This window comes from Medicago sativa, chromosome 1, assembly GCF_051527215.1.
Source record: "Medicago sativa cultivar Bolivia chromosome 1, Bolivia_mono, whole genome shotgun sequence".
Classification (NCBI taxonomy): Eukaryota; Viridiplantae; Streptophyta; class Magnoliopsida; order Fabales; family Fabaceae; genus Medicago; species Medicago sativa.
Window position 1 is genome coordinate 78,105,548 of NC_140749.1, and position 22,618 is coordinate 78,128,165.

General features: G+C 34.1%; 2 protein-coding genes across 3 annotated transcripts; one reads left to right on the forward strand and one right to left on the reverse strand.

The window, feature by feature from the left end:
- Window positions 1–863: 863 nt before the first annotated feature.
- On the forward strand, window positions 864–18,520 carry LOC146957736 (polycomb group protein EMBRYONIC FLOWER 2-like). Of its 2 annotated transcripts, XM_085738676.1 has the most exons (24): window positions 864–955; window positions 1,110–1,168; window positions 3,196–3,300; window positions 3,377–3,518; window positions 3,851–3,906; window positions 6,530–6,635; window positions 6,773–6,932; window positions 7,024–7,092; window positions 7,470–7,609; window positions 8,847–8,909; window positions 9,020–9,189; window positions 9,582–9,614; window positions 9,788–9,819; window positions 10,790–10,842; window positions 10,941–10,994; window positions 11,084–11,143; window positions 12,272–12,318; window positions 12,424–12,959; window positions 13,366–13,504; window positions 14,574–14,622; window positions 15,417–15,500; window positions 17,175–17,254; window positions 17,438–17,527; window positions 17,885–18,520. In XM_085738676.1, the coding sequence occupies exons 3-24, from the start codon at window positions 3,266–3,268 to the stop codon at window positions 18,057–18,059; spliced, it is 2,373 nt and encodes a 790-aa protein (XP_085594802.1). In that variant the 5' UTR covers window positions 864–955; window positions 1,110–1,168; window positions 3,196–3,265; the 3' UTR covers window positions 18,060–18,520. The 2 variants fall into 2 exon arrangements, with proteins under 2 accessions (XP_085594802.1, XP_085594796.1); XM_085738670.1 differs by lacking the exons at window positions 864–955; window positions 1,110–1,168 and adding an exon at window positions 2,479–2,645.
- Window positions 18,521–19,503: 983 nt separating this feature from the next.
- LOC146957737 (oleosin Ara h 11.0101-like) lies at window positions 19,504–20,157 on the reverse strand. Its single transcript, XM_085738579.1, has one exon. It carries the CDS (start codon window positions 20,140–20,142, stop codon window positions 19,711–19,713), a length of 432 nt encoding a protein of 143 aa, XP_085594705.1. The 5' UTR covers window positions 20,143–20,157; the 3' UTR covers window positions 19,504–19,710.
- Between the last annotated feature and the right edge of the window lie 2,461 nt (window positions 20,158–22,618).

The following is a 22,618-nucleotide window of genomic DNA, read 5'->3' on the forward strand; positions in this document are numbered from 1 at the left end:
AGCTTGTTAAAAAAAAATGAATGTATATGGTGCAAAAATAAACGAAGGTAGATGTATGTATATGGGGGTTCTACCTCTACTCTATGTTACAGGTGAGCCACGATACTTAAGTTCCGCTGGTGCCAACAACCGTTAACCGTCGTAGGTACAAAGTCAGTTAACCACCGTTGGTACAATGACAATTAAGTGTCAATGGGGTCGAGCGTCAATTAACTGTCACTAAGGGTATTTTGGTATTTTCAGAATGTCTATAGACATTTTGGAAGTGAAAACATCAATTTTCTCAACTTGTTGGGTCTTAGCCTAGTTCTCGATATCATATGTTTTCGACTTAAATAGACTTTTGACTCACCTTAACTATTCAAAAGTTGCAATTTTTGCCTATTTTCTTTAAGAAATAGCAATTTTGGCCCCTTATCTTCAAAAAATAACAATTTTGGTCCCATCTTTTGAGACATGTGGTTTTTTCTCAGCAAGTTTGGCCCTTTAACTTTAAGTTAGGGGGCAATTTTTTTTTGTTGAACGGCCAAAATCACAAATTTTTAGAAGTTAGAGGGCTAAAAGTGCATTCAGACCCATGTTTTTATTAATAGAAGGCCTTATAGACAATCTTTAGTCTATTTTTTTAAAAAAAATTGACTTTACCCATCTTCAAAAAACCTAATTTGAGTCAAATGTTAAGTAAACTATTGACCCTTATCGTAGAGGTTAATTAAATGAAAATATTTATCGTAAAATACAAAAGGTAAACATATGCCGCAATATGATTTGTTGTTTCAATTTTTATCATGTAATAAAATATTTTCACTCATTTTATTCATTTAATGGTCTATATAAATGGTTATCTCAATTCGCTCACATACTTTGTTTCATTTTGCGCCGCTCACATACCCTAGGTTTCAGGCGATCCAACTCCATCTTTGAGATTTGAAGGGATCGTCTTAAGCTGCGCTAGGTAAATCTTAATCTTTTAGTAGATCGAATGTTTTTCAATCTTTATTATGTAATAAAATATTTTCGCTTATTTTATTCATTTAATGGTTTATATAAATGGTTATCTCAATTCGCTCACATACTTTGTTTCATTTTGCGCCCCTCACAAACCCTAGGTTTCAGACGATCCAACTCCATCCTTGAGATTTGAAGGGATCGTCTCAAGCTACGCCAGGTAAATCTTGATCTTTTAGTAGATCAAATATTGTTTATTGTTGCATCGTTGTCACTATGAGTCTAGATTTTGTAAAATACACAATAAGAACATATGTCTCGAAGTGATTTGTTGTTTCAATCTCACCTTTATTACGGAACAAAATAATTCCCCTTTATTTTTTTTTTCATTGGAAGGTTAGTATAATTGGTTCTCTCAATTCAATGACATTCTTCATTTTATTTTACATTGTTCACTAATCCTTGGTTTTCATACGATCTAACTCAATTCGTAAGATCTGAATTGTTTATTGGAGATCGAGCTACGCTAGATAATTCTTAACCTTTTTGTGAATATTGGATGTTGTTTATCATTGCATCATTTTGGTTTCACATGTTACACTAAAAATGAAATCATAATTATGGTTAAAACTTTTCTTCAAAAAATTGAGATTCAAAGTATTGGCCACTATGGTTAATTTTATGAAAAAGGATTTTCAATTTCAAACATTCATATCCTAATATTGATGGTGGAGAAAAGTAGGGCATAGTTGAACTATATATAGGAAATGCATTCCCTCATGTGAAAATCCCATGTTTTCTCCGTTGAATTAATTCTCATGTTTTTTATGGGAATCATTTTTACCTAAGAATAAGTTTGTTTATATTTGTCTTTAAAAAAAAAAAATTGTTTATATTTGCAACGAACATGTTCCCTATCCATAGACATGTGTTTAGATGTCTAACGAATGCATCCTTATTTTTTCTAACCTTTTGATGTTTTTGTGGGACAAAAAATTGTTCCATAGTTCATTGAGTATAATTTTTAATGATAATATATTGTTTCCTGTTGTGTTAAAAGAAAAAAAAATATCGCTTTGTGCTTAATCGTATGATAAGTAGGAAGACTTCAATTTAGTTTGGTACTTTGGTTTAAACTTAGATATAGAATATATGTTAGAAAATTGTATCAATTTATTTTTTAAAAAGTTGAAAATTAATTTTTTTTCAATAAATATTTGCATGACCATATATAACTATATTCACTCCAATATTAATTTTAATCCATTAATAATTTAATTTAAGCCACTCTTATTTTTTTTAAAGAGATTTTTATTTATATTTCAGTACTCCATTTTATTTTATTTTACTGATTTACTGATCTTAACATTTCCAACTTCACTTAGATCGTAACAAACAACACAGTAAATCTCCTTAATTATTTTGTGGGTACTGTTTTACGTTTAACTTTTAATAAATATTAATTACTAGTAATAAAAAAAAAGGACTGTGAAATAGATAAAAAGTTAGTTGGTGTATTAATTAAACCTTAAACCCATTTTCATTTCATTCTGATATAGTAGTTGCAAAGTTTGAACAAATTCCGATGGCTTTTTTTTTTTTTTTTTGTCATTTACTATTATTATTATTCTGTAATGGATTCACCATTGTTCTTCGTTAATCTTCGCCATTGCTATGCTACTCTTCTTCAAAACATGGTATATTATTTTCTCAAATTTTCATTCTTTTTTTTTTTTTTTTACGGAATATCAACTCTTCATTTTTCTTTGTTCTCAATTTGTATACATAATGCTTATTACTTTAGGTCTTATTCTGCATTGTTAAATTTAATACATTATTACTGGTATTCGAGCCTGTTTGAATTGACTTATTTGAGCTGACATCAACACTTGTGAGACTGTTTCAGAGAACGACAAGTTGTTTTCAACTTATTTCCATTTTCCATAAGCTATCCTACTTATAGATTATAGAAAATAAGTTGACTTCATTTTATCTTTTGTTATATAAATAAGCACTTATATAATAAGTGCTAATGCTAAGAGTGCTTAATTAAGTTGTTTTTCTAAATAGTGGATTACTTTATTTGGTGGATTTGCACTCTCAAAAACAGAAATGAGGTTTCTGTTGTTTGTTGATGTTTAAGCTGCAATATGGAGCACTGATATTCAATGCATTTCGATACGTTACTATATTTTCAATATTTGGTTTTGTTGGATTGGTGATTTAATGCCACATTTTCTGTTGTAGGTTTGTTCTCAGATACACAGAGGTTTCGGTTCCGTTAAATGTGTTTATATCCTAGACTTGTTTGACAAGAATGCCTGGCTTTCCTGTTGCGGCTGATGAACCATGGTATGTTCACTTTCAGAAAACGCGTTCCATTCTGCTACGACATTGTCAATGCTAATATCTGTGTTTTTTCCTGCAGTGATTTTACAAGCACAGATCAACAACCTAGCCCTCTAGATACTAGTGTGGAATTATCTATATCAGAGAAAGTCGCTGGAGAATGGACTTTTACAGGTTTTTGCAAGCCTATAGAGTTTTACAACGTTCTTCTTCATCGTCCGGTAGGTACCTTATTTGTAGGCCCAATTGTCCATGGTCCAGTTAAAGTCATCCAAAGATGAAAATTATAGATGGGGGGGAGAGTTAGTTACAGGGAAAGGGAGAGAGTTGAAGGATAGAATTATGGGGTATCCTTTGGGTTTTTTTCTTCTTCTTTCTATAGCTGTTGTTTTCAAAGCATTTCTTATACTTTCTATTTACTTCTTATCTGAAGTTACTTTATAATCCCCTTTCTATTTTACCTCCTAGTCTCTTGATTTATGGTCTCTCAAGATTTTACATATAAAATATTGTTGCATAATACATTCTAACAGAGTACATGTCTTTTTTGTAGCGATTATTCCTTCCAAGATGTTTGAAGTACAGGATAAATGCTAGCCAAGAGAAAAGGTAAAAATCTATCACTTATAATCTTCCCTCCCCCATTCACTTCCTTTTCTCTAACAGATTTATGTCAATCATATTGGATGTTTATGCTATGTTCAGTTCAAATAGAAGGATTTTATAGGTATACATCTGTGAAGTCTAGGAGCCATTTTGTGGTGGTTACTATATAACTGAAATTTTCCTTTTTTTTTGACCGACATGTGTATTTAATATTATATGTTAGTCATCACAAATGACAACCTAAAGCTATGAAGCTCCGTCATTGTTTGGTCCAAAGAAGGGCCAGATCCATTATGGATTTATTATAGATAGACTGTTTGTTTTTGCAAGAGATTGATTCATAACTTGAACCAATGTCATCCACTTGAACTCGGGATCTCCATTTGTGATTAATTTTAAGAGATTATGGACAGTACCTTGTATTTCCAAGAGATCGATTTCATAGTTTGGGAATGGGGAAAAAGTTGAGTGTATTTACTATTATAATAAAATTAGTGACAAGACAACTTTGATATGAAAAAGGGGGATATGGACTCAGTTGAATGAATGTACTTAAGTTGTTAATTTTGTACCTGGACATGTAGGTTTTCTTGGTCTAAGCTGAATTAGTATTAGCTTTATCAGCAAGTGCGGTATTTCTCAACCAGTTTCTTTTAGAAACTTTGAGACCTATTGATATTGTTGCTGTGCTTTGTCACATGAGTTATACATGTGGTGGTTTGTATTGACCAAATTAACGTGTCCATCTCATAATATTGTTTCCATTCAAGTGGGGAGATTCAGCTGATATTGATGTACGACTCTCTTCGGCAGCTTTTGAAGTATGGGGTTTCACCAGATATGTGGGAAGACTAGGAAGCTTCTCTCTATTGAGTTTCTCTTTCTTCTTTCATTGCTTTATGTTTTGTTCTTTTGTTTAAGAGGATTCATTATTCTCCCATTCTCATTGCAATTTTTCTTCTTCATCTTGATGAATTTCTTATTGTATGTTAAATCTTGAATAACCTTTTGGAAAATGTGAAATTAACCAATCAAGCTGTTAAATTGAATTTTTTTTATTTAGTATATCATGTCAACAAAATTTCACAAAATAAGTCAGAAATTATTTGTGCTTCACACGCCACTTCATTTTGATGTATTATATGATATGTAAAATATAAGTTAATGTCTACCAATGTTATCGATAAGCATAGCGGAGACGAGGATGTTTCCTCGGATGTGTGGTAAGACTAAAGAAGATGGGATTTTAAATGGCAACATTAGAGAGAGAGTTGGAGTAGCACCTATAGTAGGAAAGATGGTGGAAACAAGGCTTAGGTGGTTTAGGCATGTAGAGAGAAGAACTGTAGATTTTGTAGTAAGGAGAGTAGATCAGATGCAGGATAGTCAGATCACCAGAGACAGAAGATATAGAAAAACTATAAGAGAAACTATTAAGAAAGATCTATAGATTAATTTGTTGGATCGAAATATGGTTTCTGATAGAACATTATGGTGTAATGTGATCCCTTTAGCCGACCCCACTTAGTGGGTTAAGGTTTGGCTGTTGCTGCTGTTGCCTACCAGTATTATTGATGGTGGATGGCGGAAAGCCAAACAAATCTTCTTCCATTGTATACTGTCATATCCACCATAAAACGCCATGTCATCACCATCCTTCACAAACTGGCCAAGGTGGTTGTCAAAAAATCCGCTAGCACAATCTTCCATGGCGCCGCCATGACTGATATTTGACTACACTGATGGCTACTATTAATTTACCGGCCCATGGGTGTTTAAATCATCTGAAATTTTGCGTATATGATTAAGTTCATATAGCAGGATTCAATGGTTGGATTGGTCAATGCCTCGTTTTAAAAAATAGTACTGAAGATGTAAGTGTGGTAAGTTTGTCACTGATGCCAAAAAAGTTTCTTTGTATGTCTCTCAAGTGCCGCGCTCGTGCACACTCACGCATACAATCTCATGATTGTGCAGCTATACTTGAGTGCGTTTGGCATAATAAAGTTCATATGAAAGCATTGCATCTCTAACCAAGAGTCCAAGAAAAAAATTATGTTACCATTAAATAAAATGTGGATCTCAAGAAGTGGGATCTGGTTCAGTTATGAGGCTCATTGGTCTTAAGCCAATATGTGAACCTTGTTGTGTTTATCCTTGGTATAGATTATATCCTTTTAAGTAAATCTTAGCATCCATGTTGTGTGAGCATATGATCACCATTCAACTATAACTCAACATCAGTACATAGTCTTGTTACTCTAGTATACAAATAAGAAGTCAGTATTGACTCAGCACCAAATATCTTGGGTTTTTCGTGCACACTTTATGTATATAGGCAAATTAGTTCTTGCAGACATACCAGGGTAACTGGTAATCTTTTATAGTATGAAGTAACGTTTAAGAGAACTTCTGTTATGTAGACCTTGTGATGCCATTTATTTTTACCTTTACTCAGGCGGTACTATTTATTTATGTTTTCAGATAAGGTTGAAGTTATTGTAATTTCTAGTTATTTCATTTGAGTCGGTATTTCAATTTGGCTGTCGCCTTATTTTCTCTGATTGTTCTTTAGAGTAAATATCAATATTGAGATGCTGATGAGATGTCTCATATGAATGTTTAGGATACAAATGACAGTTTTGCTCTCATGGAGTGATGAAGAAACACAAAATATGTTTCCTTTGTATATCAGTCTGGCAAGGCGTGATCCTAATAATGAAGATGCTGATGTAAGAATAGTGCTTTTAAGCTGAACTGTTTTTTGTTACTTTATGCTAACTAATTTTTTAGTGCACTTATAATATCTTAGTTAATAATTTTTCTGTTGCATGATACTTTTTGCTTTAACTTGCAAAAAAACAAAAAGTATTCTGCTGTTTATCTACTCAGTCAGATATTAACCTTTCGAGGTTCCTCCGGCATTGATGGGCGGAATGAAATCAAAGCAAAGTTTGTGCTCTCTGAAGTTAATAAGTTAGCTGTGGAGGCTAGATCTGGCTCACTTTTTCTCTTGTTTTTCACCACTGGTATGCATATGGTTATGCAATCCAATTAGCATGTGTGTGTGTGTGTGTGTGTTGTTTTGCTAAATTCATATTTTTAACTATTTACTTGCAGAAGGAAACTCAAATTCATTATCTAGAATCAATGCAAGCCTAGGGCCTTCAGATCAGACTTCTCATGAATGTGAGATATACTTTAGTTGATAACTTCATACATGCAAAAATATGGTTTGTCAATTTGTTCTGTTACATTGTTATTGCCTGAGCAGCCTCCATATTTACTTCTTTTTATAGTGATTTCTGCTACATATATTTTGATTTTTTTTGTTCACTGTGTTTCATTTTCGCTGTTATTTTTTAAGATGGATCCGTTATCTTTCAGACTCTCATCATCTTCTCTTTTCCTTAATGACTTTCTTCTTTCAAAAAAATGTAAACAGAAATATGATGTTTTGACTTCCTTGCTATTCTTGGACACTCCTTCCCGAAAAATTATGCTGATTTTGTTATAGAAAAGGGTGATTTGTGAACTTTCATATTGTTTCATTCTTTACTTGACAGCAATAGCCGAAAAGACCTGCTTATATGGGAAAATTTCTTTTCAATCAATTTATACGGCTTGGGATGACTCTCCGAATTTCCGTTGGGGACAACGAGCTGAGATTATGACTACTCTCAATTTGCTTCCATGTATTTTAAAGGTATAACATCTATCTATATGGGGTGATGATCAATATTGCATTGCATGTACTGTGCTAGTTAAATAATATGCTATTTTGTGGAAAGCCCTAGAGAAGAAAGGTGTTAGGGTGGCCTATATTAGAGCTATCAAGGATATGTATGAGGGGGTCTAGACTAGTGTGAGGACAGAAGGTGGAGACACCGAAGATTTTCCCATAACAATAGATTGCACCATGGTTCAACACTAATCCCTTATCTTTTCACCTTAGTTTTGGATGTACTTACGGAACACATCCAAGAGCGAGCACCAAGATGTATGCTTTTTGCTATGATATAGTCCTACTTGAAGAGTCGAGTCTTCAAAGGAAGAATTAAATGGGAGGTGGAGACCTGGAGATACGCCTTAGAAACATATGGGTTTCGCTTGAGTAAAAGTACGACAGAGTATACGGAATGTAATTTTAGCAAGAGGCAAAGCGTTTCTAGCGTAAAGGTGAAAGTTAGAGATCATATCATAACACAAGTTACACGGTTTAAATATCTTGGGTCTATAGTACAAAACGACAGATAAGTAGGAGATGTAATCCATCGAATTCAAGCTGAGTGGTTGAAATGGAAGAGTGCCTCAGCTGTTTTATGTGATGCGAAAGTACCACTTTGGAAGGGAAAATTTTATCGGACAGCGGTAAGACTGGTGATGTTGTACGAGGCAGAGTGTTGGGCGGTAAAGAACTAACACAAACATAAAGTAAGCGTAGCAGAGATGAGGATGTTGCGTTGGATGTGTGGCAAGACTAGATGAGATAGAATTAGAAATGACAACATTAGAGAGAGAGAGAGAGAGAGAGAGAGAGAGAGAGAGAGAGAGAGAGAGAGAGTTGGGGTAGAGCCTATAGCAGAATAGATGGTAGAAACTAGACTTAAGTGGTTTGGGCATGTAGAGAGAAGACATGTGGATTATGTAGCAAGGAGAGTAGATCAGATGGAGGGGAGTTAGATAACTAGAGGTAGGGGCAGACCTAGAAAAACTATACGAGAAACTATTATGAAGGATCTAGAGATAAATGAGTGGAGAAAGATATGGTTTTTGATAGATCACTATGGCGTTGTTTGATTCATGTAGCCGACCCCCCTTAGTTGGACGAGGTTTGGTTGTTGTTGTTGTGGAAACTGCTTTTATTTAACAATGTTTTATGCGTTTTATCTTATTTTAGCAATTATGATAAATTTGTAACATTAAATTTCTTCATACTGCAGTATGATTTTGAAAATAAGGGCACGACCATCGCAATTCAAGATCTCCAGAATTCTGAGATTGTGGTTTGTTCTAGCATCATTAGTATTTACTCACTAAGCAAAAGTTCCCACACCCAAACATGGATAACTTGTTTTAACCGCTTCTTGTTTGTTTTCTGTTCTGCTTTCCAAAGACTACATCAAAGAGCATTCATATCAAAATATTTGCTGAAGAGTTTGGGGCCAAGGAAAAATCTCCTTACCATGCAAATGCTATCAATGATGTACCATCACCATTAGCATCATCATCATCATCAACACCATCGTCACCATTGTCATCATCGTCATCTTCTTGCGTTATTCGGTAATTTTCATTATGCCATAAGTGTCTGTTGGGGAGTATTAGATATATATAAGGAAGTTACCATGAGCCTTGTTGCTGCGTAGTTTGAGCTTTAAGAGTTACTATTTTATACTATTAGTACAACTCTTTTAATAAAGTCAGAAAACTGTGATTGAAAAGGCTCTTTCTCCATATCTTGGGGTTTATTTCTTAATATCTATAGCATTAAGTTATTGGGGTTTCTTCCTGTTTTAGTTCTTTGGCTCTGTATTTTTGTTACAATTTGAGGGTTTCAGTAACTTAAAGTTGCAGCACTTTTTGTTGTTTTGGGTGGGGGGCAGTGTTTGAACTTTAAATGTAATTCCTATTAAATAAATGTAATTGTTTAACTTTTAGCTGCTTGCATGGTTCAGGTCGAAAGAAGGAAGAGTGGTGTTTAATTACAGGTATTGCATTTTAACTTCATTTTGATGGGGTATTTTTATGGCTTCTTCGTGCATTGGAGAAATGAAATAGCTGATGGGTTGGAGAGCTCTTTTGTCATTAGAAGAAATGTTGTTGTATATGCTCTGTATTTTTCTACCATTTTAATGATTCTTGTTTTATAAAAATATTACAGGTATTACAAAAACAGATTGCAGAGAAGGGAAGGTAATCCAAATGTTGCTCTCTTAATTTATTATCTCCTGTTCATTTTCTTGGTGAATAACAAATGTATTTTTTTTTTTTTCCAATTTAGTCATTGATAGAAGTTTGTATGTGATAGAATATTAGCATTTTATTAGACTTTATACTCAACTATATTCCTGTTAGTTATATTAGAATAATGAATTATTAGGCTGGAGATCAGTTTTTAATCAGCTGAGATTACTCCGTAATTGACTGTGAAGTCGATCAATAAATGGTAGAACACGTGTTTGCCCTAGCACATAATTCTCTCAACTAGTCTCTTTCTCAACATTGTACCAGAATCGTACCATTGTCCATAACCCAATCTGTTCTGCTTCAAGGTTCCCAAAACATGGAATCCCTATTATTGCTCCCTCTGTTTACCCTGCTCTACTTTCTGGTGGCAGTCTCATTTTCTAGCGCTTTTCCTAGTCAGTTATCCATTGTTTAGAGATGTAATAAACCATATGTTGGCGTTATTTTCTAGTGTCTTCTCCTGGTAACTGAAGCTTTTGGGGGATAGTTAATTCATGAGATGTTACATAGCCTTATCAACTGGAATTGATGAGCTAGTTCACTAATGCTCAGACTTAGACCTATTTGATGGATAAAATTGTTACCCACTGCAAGCAAATTTTCAGATGCGTAGAGTATTGGTCTCATTTTCATCCCTTAAATTGATGGGGAGTTTTCACATTTAGATTAGAATATTAGCTTTAATCTCAGAATATACAGCTAATTATGTCTTTGATCATTTGATGAGAATAATCAATTACTGGTTATTAGGGTAGAGATTAGTACTTAGTCAGTTGGGCTATGCTATTAGTCAGCTCTTTATGTTCTTTTACTTTATTTATATATTATATATAATTTTTTATCGGCAATCAGCCCACATACTTCTTTTGGAAACTTGGCAATCGGCCCACATACTAACTGAATACTTTGTTAACAGTCACTGAGAATTTCTCCTGCCCATACTGTTATCTAAAATGTGCAAGCTATAAGGTGAGCACTACTGAAGACCACTAACTTAGAGCTATAATTTTTATTTTAATTACGATGAGTGTACCATTTTTCATTGCTTTTGACGCGGCCTTTTTTAGGGTCTAAGATGTCACTTGTTAGCATCACATGATCTTCTCAACTTTGAATTCTCGGTCAGTAATCTTCAGAACTCTTTCAGTCTTTATAATCACTTAGTTTTGGTAAGTCATGATAAAGGTTTCAAGTATAAATAACTTTGCAGGCATCGGAAGATTGTCTGGCTGTTAATGTGTCTAAGAAATATGATATCTGGAGATTTGAGGTTAGAACAGTTTTCCCTTAGTTTTTCGTATTTAGTTTCACTAAATCTATTATTGCTTAGTATTAAATTGGTTACATTTTTTTTTTGTTTACATGTGCCTTCTTCTCGGAACGGAAATGTTAAATTATGTGATTTTCAGCCTTGTTTTATTTCTCCTTCATTCAGTTTAAACCGCAAAAGAAATCGTTGACATCTCTAATTTTGTTCATTCATGTCCTTATTTTTTTGAGAGGAGGGAGAAAAAAACAAAGAAGAGGAAAAACAGTTTTTTTATTGCCATATTGTAGGGATGTACAAGACCCGTCCCATCCCGATGGTTTCAGGTTGGTCCCAACACTGTCCCATGCAAAAAGAATTGACAAAAGGACCGCCCAAGCAATAGCCCGACATTGGGTAGGTTGACGCCCGGGTTACCTTAGATGCGACTTGAAAAGAAATGTTTTCATTGTTCCATACTGAGTATTCCCCTTAGCCACCCAATTTTGATTTGGGAAAAATGATACTTTTGGCCCTTCTTTGGCGCTTAGCATATGGTTTCCCGAACAGATATGCGAAGTAATAATTGTAGAGAGCATTATTGTTTCAGACATGTTTGTCTTTAATCTTTTTAATCCCTTTTGAATAAAATTTCTTTGGTTTATAAATGTTTTTGATCCATCAAAGTGTGGTGAATTATGCAAGCAGTACTTAAAATTTTATTTATTTAGTCTTTAAAAATAAATTTTAAATAGGGATTAAATTAACCAAAACATTATAAGGTAGTTTTAGTGTAAGCACGCTCTTTGTTCATGTCTAGCGGGCTTTCCTCGTCTAGGATTGTGCATCGCAGAAGTCATTCTTGAGTTGGGTTCTTGCTTAGCAGCTTGGTATTTAAGGTCTCTACTCCGCCAAACTTGAAATATGTGTTGTTGCTATGTAGTCTCTATAAGAGATGGTATCTAATAGCTACAACACTGTTATTGTGATACACAGCAAGGATGGTTGATTTCCTCTGCACTGTACTAATCTTGTATGGAACATCTGCCTAGAATCATCAAAGAAGCTTGACAAAACTGTCTGAAGTTTTTGCATGAATGCATTTGGAATTTTGTGTTATCTCCAGAAAGTTATTGATTGATTTTCCTCCAGTTTATTGCAGATGGTATTGATCCAAGATTGCAGACTTTTATGCATCGGTAAACTTTATATTTCCTACACCATTCTGAAATTTTCCTACGCCCATATACTTTCATATAACTGTTTATGAAGTAAAATGGTCAATTGATAATGTCTATATGCAGTGGCAAGCGAACCAGACAGGTTAGGCCAGAAGATGCACGTTTTGAAGAGGTCCAGGATGTGGATTCACCGGCCTTAGCTGATAATGCAGACCCACCCGTCTTAGCTACGGATGTGGATCTACCAGTCCTAGCTAATGATGTAGACTCTCCGGTCTTAGCCATAACTAATAATGCAGACCCACCGGTCTTAGCTATGGATTTGGACCCACTGGTCCTAGCTAATGATGCAGACTCTCCGGTCTTGGCCTTAATTAATAATGCAGACCCACCAGTCTTAGCTATGGATGTGGACCCACCGGTCTTGGCTAATGATGCAGGCTCGCCGGTCTTGGCTAATGATGCAGGCTCACCGGTCTTGGCTAATGATGTAGACTCGCCGCTCTTAGCTATGGATTCAGATCCACCAATCTTGGCTATCGATGAAGACCCACCGATCTTGGCTATGGATGCAGATCCACCGGTCTTTGATTCTGAAACTACTTTAGAAGATATTGAGTTTTTGAAGAAGGCGGACGGAAATTCTGCAACTACATCAGGTATTTTAGTTGTTATTTTATATTCTTAAAAGCTTTATGAACTGTTATAAGGTCCCACATTAGATGAGATATAGTTGAAAATGTGTTTTTAAGTGGGAGACATCCTTCACCTTACAAGACGTTTTTGTAGGGTTGAGTTAGGCTCAACCCAAATTTAAAGAAAAGTCTCACTGAATGGCTTTGAATGGTTTTCCTCTGTTGATTCTTGAATATCCAGTAATCACTTCTGCAATAAATCATGACATATCTTAGCTGAACTAATTCAAAGTTGGAATATATTTTCCCTTCAAAGAAGTTTGTTAAGTCCTTTTTCTCTTATGACCAAATTGTTAATATTTGTTGAGCATGATTTCTTGTTCTGAACACTCATTCTGATCATATGTCACATATTGCTATTATATTGCAGGGGTTGCAAATACAAATATTGTATCTAATCTCGATCCAGATTGTGTCCCACCAGTATCTGAGCATGATAACGGGACTCCTTCAGCACAACAGGCTGGCAATACAAGGAAGTTACCAGTTGAGCATTTTAGCCCACAAATGTATGACCCTGATCATTTTTCTATCCTTTGGAAATAAAAACAATTTCTTAGATTCTTGGAACTTAGATGCGTAATTAGAATGGTAATTACAATCCTAAAATGTTGCTGAAATGAAATAGTCTTCAAAACAAAATTAATTCCATCTTGCAATGCTTTGTTTGACGCAATAATTCACCGGCATATTATTATAATATAAAACTGTTCACCTGATTGATCAATGTTGCCTTAATTGTCAAATAAATATATCTTCAGTTTGAGCAACAATAGCCCTATCTTGGAAATGACAAAATAATATATAAAGAAGCCCTTGAATATAGAAGGTTGTCAAAATGTACATTTGGCAACTCATTTTATGTGGCTTACGGGGTGTTGATTTGGGTTTTGTTATCTTTTAAACTACTAATATGTATGTCAAATAGAAGGTTTTGTTAACAATGTACCAGCTTTACTTTTTTTCCACTCTTAATAAATTCAGTATTGGAGGGGTAACCTTGACGCAAGTGGTAAAGTTTTTGTCATGTGACTAAAAGGTCACAGGTTCAAGTGCTGGAAACAGCCTCTTGTGTAAAAATCAGGGTAAGGCTGTGTGCAATGCACCAAATGGTGGGACCCCTTCCCGGACCCTGCATATGCAGGAGCTATAGTGCACCGTGTTGCCCTTTTTAATAAATTCAGTATTGCTGTATTTCTAAGTCAAGTATTTGACATGTAAAGGGTTTAGTCTTCTAGATGTAGAGGTGGAAAAGGAATGCCAGGAATATTTAAATAATTAAAATAATATTATTGAGTGATATGTTGGATGTTATTACAAACTAAAAACGCCAATCATTATTTATACTGATTCTAGGCTCTTAATCCTAATTAAATAAGGAAACAAATATTGATAAACAGGTATACAATATTTTTCTATGTGATGCCTAAATGAGTGTCATTATTGGAGTTTATAGGCTGTGTTGAAATAAGTTGTTACTTACACTTTTTAACTTGGGATTATAAATTTATAACTCTTGCTAAAAGTACAACTATTCGTGGACACAGATTTGACGTAGTTCTTTCGAAATCATTTCAGGATAGCCCAGTTGACGAAGCGTGAATTTTTTCATTCTCACAAAGCCCAGGTGATGAGTGACCACCATTTGTTTTCCTGCACTTGTATTTTCTCTTCATGTTTATAGAAATTCTCTTTAAAAAACCATGAACTGAGCTCCATTGAGCAGCCTAAACTCAATCCTTCCCATTGAGATGTAGACCATCAGATTCAAGCAGGGAGAGTGATATACAGGAAAGCCTTGGGGGTTTTATGTGATAAGAAGGTACCGCTCAAGGTAAAAGGGAAGTTTTACTGTACAACTATAAGACCAACAATGTTGTACGTGATGGAGTGTTGGGTGGTAAAATGTCAACACCAGAGTAAAGTTGGTGTAGAAAAGATGAGAATGCTATGCTAGATGTGTGGGATACTGGATAGGGTGTGCTTAGGAATGTTTGTATTAGAGGGAGTTGGGATAGCACCTGTGTGGGATACTGGATAGGGTGTGCTTAGGAATGTCTGTATTAGAGGGAGTTGGGATAGCACCTATTATAGGAAAGGTGGTTGAATCTAGATTTAGGTGGTTTGGGCATGTGTGAAGGAGACCTGTATATTCCAAAGTAAGGAGAGTAGATCAGATGGAGTGTACCTCAGTTGCTAGAGGCAAAGGAAGACCAAGAAAAAGTATAGGAGAAACTATCAAGAAAGACATAGAAGTCAATCGTTTGGATAAAAAACTGAAAAACATTCTTTTATGCTGAATGTTGAGTCCTATTTTTTTTTTTAATTCCAGTTTCATTTTGTTGAGAATGTTGAATACTTACCTTTTCTATCATATTTCTGAAATTCTCTTCTCATTTTTCTCTACCTTTTTCCTAAAAGCCAATGTCACTTGAAGAAGTTCTATCAGGTTATGATAGTGAGGCTGAAGTTGATGATGAAGTTTTAGACATTGAAGACCGATGGGTATGTAAAATTATATGTGATCTTCTGTTTTGATTTTCTAAATGTCCATTCTCACCTACTATATCTTTTATTAAACATCAAAAAGTCTTTTGGAGCTTTATAAAACTACTTCCTGGCAAGAGCTTAAGAGTGATATATTGGTTACCTTTTTGAAGGTTTATAATTGACCACTGGCTCAACAATTGGAATTTTTTAACCATATTTTACTATAAATTGTAGACATACAGAGAGTTTGGGAGGGAAAAAAATGAAGAGATGTTAAACAAATCATTTTTGCTAGTTATCTAAATTATGAGTTTAATACTCATTGAGGGTTTAATGACAAGGCACTAAAAGTGTAAAAGTATTTTGCACAACTATGAAATCATATCTTGCCATGACACCACATTATTATATTATGACTTCCTAAAACAAATCGCAGCATGTATATATACAGTGAAATTTGATTATATGACTAGTTTTTTTTACGATTAGAATGGTTGTAATGCATAAATGACCATATATCTTTGCTAATTTATATTTTTTTTTTATTTTTTAGGGGAAATTGCACTCACCTCCCTTGAGGTTTCTTTAAATGACATTGACACCCCCTTTAATTTTTAAATAGACAATAACCTCCCTTATTTAATCTTTTAATTGACACTAACCACCCCTGGCTTGTTAACGCCATTTCCTTGCTGTTAACTTAAGAAATTAAGAGGAGACCATTATGTTCATTTGAATCTCTAAACCTAATTTTTCATTATGTTACGTGGGTTTTTCTGTAGACCAACACATTATCTGCTGCTTTCTGTATGTGACCGTCTCCCTGCCAACAATTTTCTCAAATCCAACAAATAAAATATTTGATCAATGGAGCCAAATAGGGGGGGTGCTCATGATTTAGTCGTGGTGGCATATCGGCGGTTAGGACGATAGTTGTAAATCTATATGGACAACCAAGCAGTAGCAAAATCCTTTCTTATGCACATTCACAATTAATTGCACATTGCAAAAACAATTCCAACAAACAAATTGAATACGATACACTGCTATAAGTGAAAAACACACAAATAGTTGTTTCCAACAACAAATATTTTGAAGTCAAATGGTATCAGTTAACATCTTCTACCGTATCATCTCATCAAGCTTTGGTGTTAGATGCTGCGTTTGTTCTCATATTCTTTATTTTCCAGAAAAACAGACGTAGTGGAATGTGAATATTTTGTTATTTTAATTAACAAATATCTAACACCGTTAATAAAGAGGGGAGGTAAGTGTTTTTTTCAAAACTAGAGGGGGTGTAAGTGTTATTTAAAGAAACCTCAGGGGATGTTAATGTAATTTTCTCTATTTTTTAATATGAAGTTTGACTTATGGTGTTGACACATAAGCCGATTTATTACTACTATCTTGTTTCTTTTTTTTTTCCTTTCATTTTTTTAACCTCATAATAACCCAAGAATTTGTCTGTTTATGTTTTTCACATTCAATATCATTCCTAAATGTCATGAATGTGGTGTTGGCTTGGGACATTTAATTTCTTTACATTATGTATTTATGGTTTCAAATGTCATGAGTGTGGTAAATTTCTAAAGCACCCAAACAACTCCCTGCAGGCTACAGCTGTTGGACTTTTTACAATTATTTGTTCTTATTTCTTGTAGAACATTGATACATACTGATACCTTGCAGAGACTTAATCTTCATGATAATGCGACCAAAGAAGAGAAGCAGTTGATGACCATGTGGAACTCGTTTATTCGGAGGCAACGGTAATTTCTTTTCATTCACTTCTTGTTGCATGCTCCATATTTTTTTTCTTGCCATCACTAACAAGTAACAACACATATATTTTATACCGAATGCACTTTGACCTTTAGAAAGGTGATATACACGTCCTTTCTGAATTTTACTTTCTAGTTTGAAACTTTGAACTATTTTTCATATTGTGGCAGTGTGCGGGTCGATGCTCACGTTCGTTGGGCATGCAAGGCTTTCACAATTAAGCATGGCTCTGAGATTGTTAAATCGCGCGAATTATCTGAGTAACTAGCATCTCACTTGTGTTAATTTATACCTAACTTGTTTTCCTCTTTGTCTAATGGATTCTTATTTATCAATATTGATTTTTACCTTAACCAAACAAACATACTGTTGCCTTTTGTACTATACGAGAACGACTATTAATTATTGCATAAAATATAATAAAGTTCAACGTATCACACCAACAGAATATAACACTGTTAAATCATGATAACATGTACATGAAGTTGGTTTATTTGTCGAGTTTGAATATTTTATGCCATTATAACACTTTTTTGTGACTTCACCTGGTCAAAATGCCACACATTACACTCTTATATTTTTTTTATATATATAAATATCTGCAATTTTATTGGCAGGTATTGGACAGTGTTCAGGCTCAAACTATATAGTGAAGGTCTTATAGATTCAACGATCATCAATGATTGCGGTACTGTTCTCAAACATTACCGGGCAAATCCTGATACCCAGTACCCAGAAGATCAGATACCGGCCATTCTTTTGTCCCCTGTCAAAAATAGAAGAAAAAGATGACACAGAAAAGGATTTCTTTACAAGGTGGAAATTTTACTCACCCTCTTGTGAAATGAAACCACCTTGGATTTAAATTTATACCCTTGCCTTGTTGTACTATATGATTATCTGGAGTTGTACCATGAGGTTTACCAAAGGATAAAAGTTTCATTCTACATCTCTTTTTCTGCGGCATGGAGCTGAAAGAAACTCCTAAGCAACCTGAGTATTATGTTCTTGATCCATTTCTTCTTGAAGTTTGAAATTCAATGTTTTATACTTTTTATTAGACACCAAAGTTATATGGAACTGGATTTCCAGTAATTCAAAAGGGAGCTGCATGAACTGATACCTTTTTGTGGCTGACATTGATTGTTGTATACATCTTTGAGAAAATGGTAGACATACTCATCCAGATTGTGTTTTTTAAAACTGTTATCTATTTTTAATAATTGAAAAAAAAAGGATGTTTTAATGGATGATTTATATTTGTTTTTTAAGAATTTTGTTTATTTCACTTTTATGCTTATAGAGTAAGCTTCAGTCCAGTGTTGCGTGTACATTTAACTGCTATGTTATAGTATGTAATGATCAAAATAGACAGAAGAGAGTAATTGACTATTCACACTATATTTAATTAGTCCTTAACTTAATTTTAAATAATACTTTCGTCGTAGTAAAAAAATAATCAAAAACTCCAAAAAAAAATTATCAAACTCATAGACGAACGCAAATCTTCATCATACAAGCTAGAAAATCAAATTTCATTGAAAAAATCTCATAAAAAATGATAAGATATTGTCTTTTATTTTTTATGAAAAAAATAATCAAAAACTCCAAAAAAATTTATCAAACTCATAGACGAAAGCAAATCTTATCATACAAGCTAGAAAATCAATTTTTATTGAAAAAATCTCATAAAAAATGATAAGATATTGTCATTATAACAAAAAGACAAAATCGGAATAAAAAAAAATAAAGGATGAAATTAAGGGACTAATTGTGTTAGCTCACTGTTTGTTTTTTACAGTCTTTTTAGATGAGATCAACGTTGTCGTTTTCTCTATTGTTCCGGAAGGAAGGAAGAATGCACTTTTAACTCTTTTAGATGTGTTTAATTTGCTAGAAATCAATTGCACTATCAAGTAGTCAAATGACTAAAATTTCATGAAATTGATGAGCTAGCTAATTCACTATTAAGTAGTTTAATTTGCTACAATTCTAATTACATAAAACTGATGAGCTAATTAAAGAAACAAATGCTAGCAAAAATATCTCGAAATTTATGAAAATTATTTATTCAAATTCTCTTAAAAATGTCAAAAAAATCTATTTTTAATATTATTATTTTTGTCTCTTAGTAAACCTTAGTGATATTTAGAATAAATTTATTCTATTTTATTGTCTGTACCATCAGAAACATGGTACCACCCCACAGAAAAATAGATTAAGAAAGACAACAAAATGACATAAACAAGGACTACAGAAGAATCATAAAAATGAAATTACAAAAAATACAAACAGATGATTTTTCAATACTCTCTCACCTAGAATTTTTTGGAAGATACAAGAGGAATGATGACTCACATTATACGAAATTACAAGAAAACTAAAATAGAATAACAAAGGTTGAGGGAGAATCTAGTGCATGCATGCAACTGCAAGTGCAGGCTTAGGAATTCTGCGTCCCACTGATTTGTTGCTGACCATAGTCCTTAATCTCACGCGCTTTGTTCATCAACTTATGACGTGCTGTGTCCAGTTGATCAGCTCCAGGTGGATGTTTACCAGTAACATACCTGTAAATCCACGCTAACACCGTTATCGCCGCCACACCGAATCCACCGGAAACAAAGAATCCTAAGGTCAACAACGCCACCGTGATCACCGCAGGAACCAGCACCGGACTGAATAACACGAACAGCGGAGTAGCGATGGTGAGAGCGATAACCGTGCCGGCTAAGACTAAGCCGGAGAGGATCAAGAGTGAGCCACCGGCGGTGACGGCGGTGCTGGACTTAAGAAACTGAGTTAACTTGGATGAAAGTTGTTGTTGTTGGTTGTAGCCACGGAGAGGTTGGTAGTGTCCTCCTGTATCAGCCATGTTTGTTAGGGTTTTTGGGTTTGAAATGGAAATGGAAATGGAAAATGAGAAGATTGAAGAATTAATTGCAGTTGCATTGCATGGTTTATAAGAGATTATAAATGGTGGGTGGTGGAGGGTTGTGTGGCAGCAGTTGAGGGTGGTATGTGGCACGTGTTGAGGTGGTTTTCATGCAAGCCTTGCATGCAACATGCATTCCTGCTTCTATGACACGTGCATTTCTTGTTTTCGGTAAGGAAAATGTTTACCCCTTGAAACAAAAGAAGAAAAAAGGTAAAATAGTGGTGTCATAGATGTGATAACAAAAGAGACAGGTAGAAAATGAGGTGTTAAATGTAACGCCCTCCTTTTTATTTAATTATTTTTATTAAGTTAGAGTCTATTTATGTGATTTATTTATTTATATGAGGTGTTAGTATTTTATTATGTGGCATTATTCTATTATTTATTAGAATATGAGAATTATTAGAGTAAGTAGATTTGGAGGTAGTTTTGAGATTAGATGTCTTTTTATGATTTAGTCGATTTATTTTGATGAGTGATATTTTGTTATGTTATATGTTGGTATTTACTAGAATAATATATGTTTGTTATTTGTTAGAGATATATTTGTTATTTGGTGTAGAAATATATATTTGTTATTTGTTAGAGATATATTTGTTATTTGGTGTAGAAATATATTTGTTATTTATTAGAGATATATTTGTTATTTGGTGTAGAAATATATTTGTTATTTGTTAGAGATATATTTGTTATTTGGTGTAGAAATATATTTGTTATTTGTGAGAGATGTATTTAATTTAGAAATAAATAAGATTATGAGGATTATTAGTGTGAGTGGAATTGGATGTTAGAATAGAAAGAAGAATAAGTTGTTGGGCCTAAATAGATTTGGGAAGAATATTTTAGTATTATAAATAGAGAAGCTTAGGTTAGAAAGAGTTTACCTTAAACCGCTTTTTGGAAAAGAAGAGAAGAGAAGAGAGAAGTCAAGAGAAGAGGAGAAGACCTTAGGAAAGAAGAACGCTGCTGCTGATTCAGGAATTAATCTAAGGTGAGGGTGAGACTATCTTGCATTAATATTAAGTTGTTAAATCATTAGATTACATCTAACAAAGTTGGGGAGAATTTGTGAGATTAAGAGGATTAGGGTTTATGAGCGATTTTGATGATTAGATGATGAAGAACCGTAGAATTGATTAGAGAATCATGAACAGACCTTAGATATCCCATAGGAATGTTATTAGAAGTAGTTTGATGGTTAGAAAATTAAGTTGTTAAATCATTAGATTACATCTAACAAAGTTGGGGAGAATTTGTGAGATTAAGATGATTAGGGTTTATGAGCGATTTTGATGATTAGATGATGAAGAACCGTAGAATTGATGAGAGAATCATGAACAGACCTTAGATATCCCATAGGAATGTTATTAGAAGTAGTTTGATGGTTAGAAACATGGGAATAGATGAAAAGTTGAGATTTTTAGGATTCTGGCCGTACTGACACAAATCGCTCGCAATGGCGAGTAACCAGTAGCCGCTCGCAGTGGCGAGTAATACCAGAAGCTCGCCTTGGCGAGCAAATCACTCGCAGTGGCGAGTAACCGGCAGAAATCATGATGTTGCATTTAGGCCAAGTTTTAGATGGTTTTGAGTGCCTTAATAGTTATGAGTTGATCTTAGAAGTAAGATGAAGATTGTTTAGGACATTAGGAGCTGTCCAGGAAACCAAACTAATATGGTATAGGTTGTGATTAATATAATATTGATAAATATGCTTTATTTGATTCTTTTTTATGATTAAGTTGATATGATACATTTCTTTAATGATGATATGATATTCAAGCACTGTTATATGCTGTAATTGCCGCTGTTTGTTGCTGTTGAACCTTGATTTAATGTTATAAGTAAAGTGACGTTGTTATAAATACATTAAGTAAATACTTGTGATGCTTAAAGTTAGTGTAATGCATTCAATGATGATAATAGGTTGTGAGCTGTCCATACGTTGTCTTTGTTGCTGTTGAGTTTTAGCGAAGATGTATAAGTCGGTCTAAGTTGTCGTGATTTAAGAAGTTGTCCATTTTAATGGAATTGTATAAGATGTTCACGTTGTTGTCCAAGTTGTAGGAAGATTGTGTCGTTGCATAGTCAGTGATGGGGGCTTAATGCCCGACAGGTTCTTTATGACCTTAGCGATGGGGGCTTAATGCCCGACAGGTTCTTTATGACCTTAGCGATGGGGGTTTAATGCCCGACAGGTCCAAATATGACCTTAGCGAGGGGGGCTTAATGCCCTGGTGGTACCACATGCATGTTGAAGTTGTCTAAGTTGTTGTTGAAGTTGTCTAAGTTGTTGTTGAAGTTGTTGTTGCATTGTAGAGTCGTCATAACTTATATTTAATGATGATATTCGATGATGGTATTTGATTGCGATTATGATTTAATGATGATGTTGTTTATGAAGTTGATTATT